This window comes from Centruroides sculpturatus, unplaced genomic scaffold (genome assembly GCF_000671375.1).
Source record: "Centruroides sculpturatus isolate CEXI.00-Female unplaced genomic scaffold, Cexi_2.0 scaffold1098, whole genome shotgun sequence".
Lineage (NCBI taxonomy): Eukaryota > Metazoa > Arthropoda > Arachnida > Scorpiones > Buthidae > Centruroides > Centruroides sculpturatus.
Genome location: NW_019385403.1, coordinates 280,349 through 292,161, shown reverse-complemented (window position 1 = coordinate 292,161; position 11,813 = coordinate 280,349). Strand labels below are relative to the sequence as shown.

The 11,813-nt window shown below is 31.9% G+C and overlaps 1 protein-coding gene across 1 annotated transcript in view; it reads left to right on the top strand.

Annotated features, from left to right (window-relative positions):
* Positions 1 to 401: 401 nt before the first annotated feature.
* Positions 402 to 11,813, top strand: part of LOC111638585 — a 19,532-nt gene continuing 8,120 nt past the window's right edge. Inside the window, exons 1-5 of the mRNA XM_023384314.1 lie at positions 402 to 696; positions 4,309 to 4,388; positions 5,194 to 5,328; positions 5,407 to 5,482; positions 10,059 to 10,253. Coding sequence (XP_023240082.1) covers positions 490 to 696; positions 4,309 to 4,388; positions 5,194 to 5,328; positions 5,407 to 5,482; positions 10,059 to 10,253 — 693 coding nt within the window. The 5' untranslated portion in view covers positions 402 to 489. The remainder of the gene's footprint in view (positions 697 to 4,308; positions 4,389 to 5,193; positions 5,329 to 5,406; positions 5,483 to 10,058; positions 10,254 to 11,813) is intronic.

Sequence of the window (11,813 nt, the reverse complement as noted above, 5' to 3'; positions counted from 1 at the left end):
CTTCAAAGAACAGACGAATTGAAATTTTTGAACACAGTAAGCCTCTGCAAGCCTGTTTAAAAACAGGATTATTGCGTAGTATGCTGGGGTAATAATTTTAAGGCACTTTCACATTACATGATATGCAATAGGATCACAACCGTAATCATTGAGGAATAAGCCAAGCCAAACATGTTGAGGAACGGACAGGAATCTCACGACCTAGTAATAAACTTTTACTGAGGATCAGTGATCCTCAGTAAAAGTTTATTACTGGGTCCTTATATTTTCTGGTTTGGTTAAGTATTCTGTTAAGAATAATTATTAGAATTATTATTCGATATTTACTCATAAATAATAATTAATATTCGAAAGTAATAGGAATTTATGATATATTGTCCTGTAACGGTAGAGGGCGTAAATGTTAGTTTCAAGTCGCACGTTTCGAGTAAGGCTAACATTGTTAAATTGCTTTTATAATTGTTACAAATAAACTGTTCTCGTTAGAGAATGTCGGAGTTTGTTCCTCCCGCAATTAAAAAACTAATTCCATTAATAAAATGTCGGGTTCGTTACGAGAAAAGGTTGTTGTCCACTCCGGAAGGACCTTACGGAAGATTGTTGAAACTGAGAGACGTTGTAAATGCTGTAGTGAAACACGAGAGGATCGAATTGAATCTGCAAAAAGCGGATGAAGCCAGAGGATATATCGAAAGAGTAAATTCATTATTCTCTTAGTGTGTTAAAAATTACACTTATTATTTTTATTTTAAACCATTTGTTTACTGAAATATATCTGGTCCACAATTGTAGATCGGCTCGATTCCTACGCCGCTGGATATTATAATCTGTCTTTTATACTGTGATCTAATGTAGTTTCTCCAATCATCAATAAATACATTAAAAGTTTAACTGGAAACCGTTAATGAAAAGATTAATTTTCAGATTCCAATTTTGATAAGAGAATATCTTACCCAAATTGGAATCTTGAAGCTTAGTAATTCGCTGGTGAATTACTAAGCTTAAGGATTCCAATTTGCATTAAAACGCAATTCGCTGGCGAAAGCAAAAAACAGTGCAAATAACCCATGAAACGTCATATTAGACCAGTTATTTGCTCTGTTTTTTGCTTTCACCAGCGAATTGCACTCAGTGTGAACTAAGCTTTACCCTTCTATGCTAGGCACTATTATCTTTTTAGAATTATAGGCCATCCTATGAACAAAATTACCAGAAGGAATAAACCATGGGACCATGACCCTCATAAGATATTCTGCTCAAAGTTTTCCTTATGTTTTCTGGTTTGGTCAAATATATTAAAAAATTTGTCCTTTTTTAAAGGTCCTCTGAACTGTTTGCTAGGGGAAATCTTATAATGCTATTATATATAAGATGGCAGTCAAATGAAAATGAAACAGATGGGAAAAAAGTAAGTAAACTGTTTATTATTTTAAAAGTAATTGCCATAACTGTTAATACATTTATCCCTCTGTGAGACAAGATGGTCAATGTCTTCATGGAATAATGTTTGCTGTTGCCTACAGAACAATGAATGTACACAGGCTTGCACCTCTTCGTCCAAAGCAAATCAACGGCTGGCCATGAATGTCTTTCTTAAGGGCTCCAAAAATATGGAAATCGCATGGGGAGAGATCAGGACTGTATGGAGGATGTGTAAAGGTGTCCCAGCGAAACTTGAAGCATGCCATCAAGTCCAAATGCCCAGGAATGTTGACGGATGGCATCATTCCGTTGCAGGATAATGCCCACCCACATGTTGCTAAGGTTGTTTCGACTACGCTGCAGAAGTTTCGCTGGGAAGTCCTTACACATCCTCCATACCAGTGTTTCTTAACAGGGGGCCCATAAGAAGTTTGTCAAGGGGCCGCCAAATTATGCAAAATTTCCTTCAGAATATAATAAAAAGAAAATTGATGTATAATTGAATATTGTATTGAAAAGTGAAATAAGAAAGATAAAGTTTTTGTATTTAGTTTTTTTTTATTTAACAAATTAGTTGAGGATATTCAGCAGCAGAAATCTCGTTAAATTATTTTCCAATATTTTTTGTTTTTTTTTAATGTTTTGTTAAAAATTAATGAGTTTTTATGTTTAATTGTGAAGTTTGAATACATAATGAAATAATAAAGTTATGTTTTACATTTATTATATAAAAAAATAAAACAATAATAAAAAATTAATTTATTATAGATAATTTAACAAATATAAATTATTATTAAAAAATTGAGGGTCAGAAAAAAATGAAATATTTGGTGGGCCACGAGTATAAAAAGGTTAAGAACCACTGCTCCATACAGTCCCAATCTCTCCCATTGATTTCCATTTTTAGAGCCCTGAAGAAAGACATTTGTGGCTGTCGATTTGCTTTAGATGAAGAGATACATGCCTGGATACAATCATGATTCTGTTAGCGACTGCAAACATTATTCCATGAAGGCATTGACCATCTTTCCTCACAGTGGGATAAATGTATTAACAGTTATGGCAATTACTTTTGAAATAATAAACAGTTTACTTACTTTTTTTTCATCTGTATTGTTTTCATTTGACTGCCCCTTACACATTTACTAAACTATATAATTTTGCTAGGGGTATCCTGGAATGTCAATTTTAAGCCCTAAATATATCAGCAAATAATCTTGTGCTGACAATACTTTTTATACCACTAAAGTATGTTTTAATCATCTCTTGTAAATAGGAAAACATTAAATGATTTTAAACACTGGTTTTAGTTTCTATTTTTGGTACTTTTCGGTTAGCAGTCAATTAATGCAAACCAACTCGTGTATTAGGTTCATAATTGGTTCAGAGAGGATTTCCCAAATGGGTAGGTTAGGTTTAGGTTAGAGTTATTATTGACTGACACCCTGCTAACCGATAAGTATTCTATTTTTTTTTTTTTTTTTTACTCTTTTAAAATAATTTTTAAAATAATTTGACACTAAAGGAGACAAGTTTTGGAGGGTCATTTCTTATAAAGCTCACTTCTGGAAACTTGACTCTTTTTAATGGTTTTGTTGTATACAAATGTCAATAGTAACTGGTAGGGATAAACCATACTGAAGTTTGTTTGCTAAATGGTAGAATTAAAGCAGAATGAGATTCCCACTTTCTTGTGTTACTGACGTTGATGTACTATAATATAGATCAGTCTTATCTCTGAATCTCACTTGCAGTGTAGCCAATAGCATATTATTTATCCTGTTTTAGGATGTTGCTTTATGTGAACAGAATCCAATTACTTACATAATTGATAATTGGGAACTATTCTTTCAGTTCTGTTGTTTAGTAACAAAATTCTTTTAAAGTAATGATTTGCAGTCATGCAAATTTGTTCAATAACTAATTTGGAAATTTTTCCCTATATAAAATTATTTTTCAATAATTAATTAACAAGTTACACTCTAATTATATATAAATCTTATTTCCAAATGTCTCATTTATTTACATTTAAAAATATATTAATAAATTTTTATTTAAAATATTTTTTAAAATACAAAAAAACAGACTATTGGTGTAATGAAAATGGTAAACATCAGAAAATGTAATTTCAAAATAAAATAGAAAATCTGTACTTGGTGGTGGTCAAAATTAAAAATTTTTAATTTACAGAAATACAGAATTTATTTTGTAGTTGTTTCTTATGAAGAATATTTGGACCTTCAATAAAACAATATTACATATACAAAATGAAATTCCTGTATATGATATGATTTTATTTTAATTATGTTATCTATTTCAATTTGTTCCATATTAAATTTGTTATTTTGTTAACCTGTCCACTGGTTTTTACTTGGAGAATTGGTCACCCTATCGACAGACTCATCTCACGCCCCACTCACTGTTAGAAACACCCTCCTACCAGATTCTAACCTGACATAGCCATCCAGTGAGAATTGAGTGGTCTTTGATGGACTGACATCGGGTAAAGGGTTTAGAGTATCTCAAACACCAGCTTCTCACAATTGTATATTGAACTCCAGAAAAACAAAATAGCAAACAAGAATTGTTCTCTAAATTTCTAGTACAGAATGGTTTCAAGAATATTCTTTTTTGTTTGAACAGTTTTTGCTTGCAGCAATATATGATTTATAAATAAATATATATTTTACAATGGTTTCAAGAATATTCTTTTTTGTTTGAACAGTTTTTGCTTGCAGCAATATATGATGTATAAATAAATATATATTTTTCCCCACTCTACCTTCTGGGCATTAAGAGGGCTTTTTCCTAAGTTCTTAATTGGTTCAGCCAGATCCACAGACTTGATGTATATAAAAATTGCTGGTATTTGGTTTGATTTCTCAGTTGGACACTAGACAAGATCCACAGAACCAGACAGTTTGGTTCAAAATAGGACAGTTGGCAATCCTAGCTATTGCAGATAGGTTAGGTTAGTTACATTGATCACCTAAAAATAGGATTGCAAGCAGCTAGAGACACTATGGGAGCATAAGAAAAGGATGTGCATACTGCCCAAGCACTTTTAATTTAAGAATCCTGTTAGCCGGTGAATATTGATGTTATTTATGTACTAATTACATCAGTTTTAAGTCAATTACATAACTAACACAGTTTTTAGCATCTTCCATAGCAAACAATCAGATCTGCTACTTACAAGCAAAATAGCTCATGCTCAATTTTGAATTGAATCAAGTTAGTTATATTTTATAATCAATTCGTTTTTCAGAATTAAATTGTTTGTAATCATGGCCTGAGAATTACTAGAATCTTTAAACTACAGCTTACAGTATACTGTAGTAAATGTTGATTAATTGCTGTATTCATACCAAAATGTAATTTACTTTTCAAATTTATGTTGAGTAAAAAAATGGAGTTATTTTATTATTAAAAATAATGAATAAGAAGACGAAGCGTGATAATCCTTTGTATCTTTCAAAATAAGTGATAACATCTTTAAGGTTTATTCTTTCCCTTATTAAGCTTGTTTGAGTTTAATGAGGGAGAGGTTATCGGGAATTTCCCCCGATTCAGAGCTGTGGGGGGAGCTAAAATGTCTCTTTTATACGTTTAAGCTTAATAAGGGGGGGTCAGAACTCATCTCACCTTTCTTTTAAGTGTACATTCTTTATTTTCCAGTTAAAATATTTAAAAAAAGTGTATTAAACTTGTCATGCAAATTAGAATAGAATTTGTTTTTTTTTTTTTAATTGTTCTTACATTACTTGACAGCTGTCGCGAGTGTCCAATTCCTTTCCATCGTCGAGAATACCCAGATGGGAGATGCACGTGCGATTGTTTCGATCGCCAAAGACCCTGTTTAAGGATCAAAAGGGGAAGAGATCCTTTAGCAGAAGTGGAGAGAAGGTAATTACGTCATTTGGAGGAGGAGCGCTTTATATAAGAAACTTAATATTAATAATCCCCTAATTAACGTCTTTACAGGTGCGTAGAAACTGGTTACTGTCACATCCCCGACTGCGAGTATGGAGAGTATGACATCACGACCGGGTTGTNACGTGTAGGTCATTTCATTGTTATTCACATTTGATATCATCATTTATCGCATACTGCCATGATGCTCTTGTCTGTCTGTTACAACTGTTAAGAATTAACGCGATTGGCAAAGCGTAGTGACAGCGGGCCAATAGAGAGCAGGGTCTTTGCCATAGTGAGGTTTGCGCGCCAATTTTCGTATGTGCGTTAATCAAGCCGAATAGTTTGGCCGAATATTTGGTATTTGGCCTGAGGCCGAATATACTATTTGTTGCAACACTACTAAGTATAAAACGTAACAAAGACCTTAGACCATATGTCTTTGTCATGCAGCCTTTCTCTCTTTGACAAGGTTCAAAATCATCTTCAAAATAAAGTTTGTCAAGCTCTGTGATGATCATTTTACCTGGAGATGATTTTACTTACTTATCTACAAGTGAAATATTAATTTGCTGCTTTATCCAGGTTATGTTATATTCTTTGTCTCTTCCATGTTGGACAGGTTTCTGTCTTATAGTAAAATTTAATATAGAAAAAACATTCTATTCTGAAGAACTTTTCCCATTTAGGCAGGTTTCTGCATTATTCAGGTTCTATTTTGGACAGATTTTACTTCGTAAGTACCACTATATGCTTAAAAATGTTTTCATTGTAACACGTATACAATTCTAGTAATAAAATTTATTTTTTGTAAGTGATAATTAGCATTTGGAAACATACTCTGGTAGAAGTTAATGATAGTTATATAAAGCATAAAATATTTCTAATCTACATTTTTTATTATTATTTATGTCAAGATTGTCTGACTTTTTAGTTTCTGGGACAAATTGCACTTTTCAGCTTAAGTCACGGGTTGGTGACGTAATTTTTTTGTTTGTGAAAAATAAGACATTTTAAATTCTTAATTAAATAACAAAGAATATAGCAAGGCAGTATTTATGTAATAATTTCATTTGCAACATAACTATATTCTGTTCATAATATATTTATACAATCTGTTAGCAATGACATATCTGTGACATTAGTCACAGATATGTCATAGTCACATAGTCAGATTCCATGTTGTAATATTATCAACAAAGTGAAATATCAATTAATGAACCTAATTCTAATAACTAATTTACAATTGGTTGTGGGCTATGAGAGTTTCAGAATGTTTGATTGAAATGGTTTAAAAATTGTTAAAACCTCCTCTATTGTTAATACAGTGGGTGATTGGTTAACGAACAGTTCAGATAGCGAACAAATCGGATAACGAACACTTTTGCAAGAGATTTTTATGATCGGACAACAAATACTTTACTGAACAAACATAAAAAGAAGCAATGTAAAATAACGAATACCGATTGATTTTCCCTTGTCTTCAGGTAACAATTCGAAACCTTTTGCAGCGTCAACATCGACGCTCAACCTTATACCAATCAGATAGTATTCCTCCAAACTTTCAAACTCTCCCTTGTAATTCCAGCTGTTTGTTTACCTTTCTGACAAATAATTTTTTTATAGTCTTTGCAACACTGTCTGATGGGTACTTGTTAAGTTTTGCATCAGGGTTTATTTATGAAAGGTGAAAGTTTAACTGTTCCATCGGATATTTGTTAATGTTTTAATACCAAATTTCGAATTTCATCCGGACCTTTCATTTAAATAATTTTTTGTGGGCTAGTTGATTTCTGTTCTCTGAATTTTTGTAAGTGCTTTTCTGAACTTTTTATTTAAAAAAGAAATTGATAATATTATGGAGCCTAAAAAAAAGGAGTGTCAAGAACTGTGCTCACTATAGAAACCAAGTAAGAGATAATAGCCAAGGTAGAAAGTGGGCACAAGATGTCTGATGTTGCTAGGCAGTATGGCTTGAACAGGTCTACAGTAGGCACAATCTTGCTAAGAAAGATATATCAAGAAGTCTGAAGCTGCTAATGGAGTAATGAAAATCACATCTGAGAAATAAAAAGCATTTTAGAGCTCATAATGGAACCTGAAACTGATCTGACGACAGAAAAACTCCAGGGATGTCAGAACAATGATCATCCAAGTGGCATCCAAACCAGAATAAGGTTAATGGGGTTGGGGATCTCTACAACTACAATACTATTTATTACTTCTGAAAAATCCCGAAGAAAAGAGAAAAGCAATCAACATTGGACAGATTCTTTAACCCCCACAAATGGAAAAAGCATGACTGATAAAAATGCAAGACTTCATATATATGTATTTTTACTATTACATATAAATGAATGTAGTAAAAAAGTATATATTTTTTATTTTTTGGAGTCTCTGGAATGAATTAATCAAATTCCCATAAAAACCTACAGTAAATCAATAATTGGTTAACGAACAATTCGGATAACAAACAAAATCTTGGAACGGATTATGTTCGTTAACTGATCACCCACTGTATTCAGAGACCTGCATTTGACTGTCCAGTCTAACTTTTTGATCATCATGTTCTCATACTAATCCATATATGTGATGACTATGACATAGGGTATTGTCCTGCTGATAGAGGTATATATGTGTAGATCTTTTCCAAAGTATTAACATTGTTATTGTATAATTGTCTGGGGTTTGTATTCATAGTTTTGACTAAAATTACAAGTCAAATTGCAAAACAGCAACCCCAAACCATTATGTTTCCTTCACTAAACTTCATTTTTGGAATGATATAGTCTGGAAGATATCTGCTGGTGTCTGCCACACCTGGGAACAATTAGGTTGTTTATTTGACTAATCTGTTAAAACTACAATTTTAATCTACGTATTGTCGAAGATAATACTTCTTGCATAATAGTGGACTAGCTCAGTAGGAATTTGGGAATTTCCTGGTGGTCCTTCCTTATTTTAATATGTTATATTTCACTTGAGAAAAGTAAACTAACAAACTATAGATGTTTTATTTGTATTAAATTTAAGTCCTATTCTAATTCAAGCTATATGCTTCTAAGGTATGGCCCATATAAACTGTCATTTACTAGCCACAATGTACATTTTGTAACTTCTAACTTGAACTGATCACACCTTAAATCTGGACTGCCAAGATGAGCTCAAATTGGACTAATGCTTCTCATTGCCCAGATTTGACTCTGGTTTCCAGAGCAATAGGCTGATGCACGTTGACCGTCTGGCATGCATACACATTATATATATGTGGCACCAATTTAATGAGGACACCTTGGAATTTTTCCTTCCAAAAGGTTAAAAATTTCCCAAAGCAGTCCAAGAAAACTCTCATAAAATGAAATGAACCTATGCTTAGAAGTATAGAAGATCCTGCTGAGTTATACTAAAATTGTGTATATATGGTACAATGTGTATCTGAAGAAAATTCATCCGTCAGTATGAGTGAAATTTGATGCAAGCATCATAGCCAAAATTTCTATAGTTTGTCTTTAGCAAACAAACATTACAGTCCTATCCTCAATGTGTGCTGTACATTAAAACTTACTTTATCCTAGGACTCATATGACATTTGTATTAGTGAAACATTCTATAAATCCTTACCTCATTCATGTAACTTTTATATAAAATCTGCAACTTTTGAATATTTAAGTAAGTCCTTAGCAAACCATGTTATACAATTTTCAAAACAATTAAAAATTTTTACTTGTAAAAGACCTTCACTCTCTCCCCATCCATTCCTAGTTAAACTAAATTGATCTCCAAATCTAAAAGTCTAAATAAAATGTGTACGTATGTGTCTATGATTGGTATGTATTCCCAGACCAAAAGTTTTGTCAGTTGGATGTTATTCTTATATCAGTCAATATGATTATCAGCTTAAGCAGTGGAAGTAAAACTAGCAACTGCTTGAGGTCTATGCTGAGGGTCTATTGGGAATTCTCCTCTATTTTTTTACAAAATTTTCTTGTTGAGTTTATAAAGATGACATAGACCAAATTTATGTTACAAAATAAACTTTGTTTCTTATTTATGAATTTGTAAACATTAAAGCAATAGTAACTCAGATTTAAGCCTTCTTTTTATTGAGAACTAGCTTACCCATTGCACATTTCTGCGATCTCAGAAGAAACAAAATTCAAGCAAACTCGTTATGATAAAATGAAATTTACATTTTATCATTTTTATTGAAAATTCTTATTATTATATTATTNAATTAAAAACTTATCATGCTAATTTTATGCATCTGTGTTTATACTTTTGAAACAATCAAACATTGAAAATCTTTGATAATTTTTTTTGTAATTGTCAGATAGCTCTAAAAATTTCAGAAAAATGTTTAAATTGATGTTGTAAACAACATACTAATATAATAAATACATTACTATTGTTAATGTTTTTGTTATTGAAAAAAGTTGAGTGTGTTTATAATTTTAAAAACGGACTGTAGTCCTACTGAAGGCCTATTGTAATTATTTTATTATTGTAGTTTATCGGCATGCTGAATTCATAAATATTAAACTTAAAATGGGTTAATATGAAAAGTTGAATTTATCTATCATTTTCTCTTATAGTGAACATTGTGTATGTTTAAACATTATATGTCAAAAGAGTATGTTAAAATAAAAGCTCAAACCCTCATTAATTGAATCATTTCAATATATGTTAAAAATTTATTCAAATTGTAATTTCTTCTATTTCAGGAAGAACAACTTATTCACAAATTATTCAAGGTTCTTGTCCCACGTTACAATTCTTACAATGAATGTTACACTCTTCTGCATATGGTACCTAAACAATTTGAAAATACAGTAACAGGAAAAGATAGAAAAAGTTTACATATCAGTAAGAGAGCAGTTCTGGAATTAAAAGGTAAATTACAGAATTACATAGAAACATAAATTATTTTTACATTGAAATTTTAAAAGTGATAAGTAATATATCTTGGATATCTTGGTAGACAAATTGAAGAAAGATATAAAAAAGACTAATTATTGGTATATACTGAATTTGTATTTTATATATATATATATAGATGATAAATTGTAGAAATTGTCTTTTGATAATGTGATTAAGCAGTTTGTGGCCTACAAGAGTCAGAAGTTGTAATATTGTATATTAATGCCAAATGAGTTTAGTTCTTCCCTCAATTTCTGACTTTTTGTTTTTTTTTTCTTAGTTGCAACTTGAAGTTTTTGGGGCCCCTTCAAGGGTAAATCCAGCACTGAATTTAGGATAGCTGCACAATCATAATAATCTGTCTTGTGTAGGGTTCTGTGCACTTTATTGACTCTAGCAGGAACACCAGTAGTCTCATATAGTTTGAATGACTTAAGACAATGCTAAATTGTATTTGGAGCAGCTCTTTGCAGACCTTTCCTGTTATGTTCTGTTAACTTTGGAGGCTTAAAGAGCCATTTCATGGCAAATTCAGCTCCTTCTGGCTTTTCTTTGCATATCACATCAAAAACTAGAGCTCTTGGAAATGCTGCTGAAATGCCATGTATGGAGTAATTACAGAAATGTAAAGTATAGAATGACTACTTAAATAGTACTTTATTATCAATTATCAAATAGTATTATTATCAATTCATGATAGAATTTTCTTGATTGAGATTGATTAGGGAGGGAGGATATTGATCCTACTATTAATAGGCTTATATTGTATCTTACATAAGCTGTCATTCATTATCCACAGAGAAGTATCTAGATCAGGGGTGGCCAAAACGTGGCGCATTGGATGATTACAAGTGGCGCTTCAGTTAGTTCTGAGCAAAATTGCCAGATTTGGCTTTTTTGCGATTAAGAATATTATATAAAAAAGTTAATTTTTTATAGTCTGTCATGGCAAGTTCATTTGTTGCACAATTCGTTACAGTCTATTTTGCAGATAAAATGAATGTTCTCCACATAGTAAATTACAGTGAATGCACGTATTTTGAGTCTTGCGATCTTTATTTCTGACCAGTTTACAGGCGTGTAAATGGCCGAAAACATTTAATGTGATTAAAGTTATTCCAAGCTGATCTTGTTCTCAGTGCCAATAATTGTGGTGCAGAGTAATCTTCACCAAACGAGACTCCGGCAGCAATCATGCAGCATCATCATCATCATCATGAAGATCATGTCATCATGTCAATATCATCAGGACATGATGTACAGGAATCGTACAGGAGAAATCAAGGCAGCATCATGAAGCAATAGCCCTCTCGTACAGGAGATTATCATTGATTATTGTAAATTGGTGCTTCAATAAACTGTCATAAATTAATTAATTCAACTGCGTAATAAAGTTATTCCTTTTTCTCTCCTAAGCGAAGCAGATTTATTCTTATCTCTATTTATCAACCCCTAACATTGAACGTAAGACTGTATAAAAAGTGTTCGAGTTATATGGCGCATTTGAACTCGTCTGTCAAAAAATTGGCGCATGGTATGCAAAAGGTTGGCCACCCCTG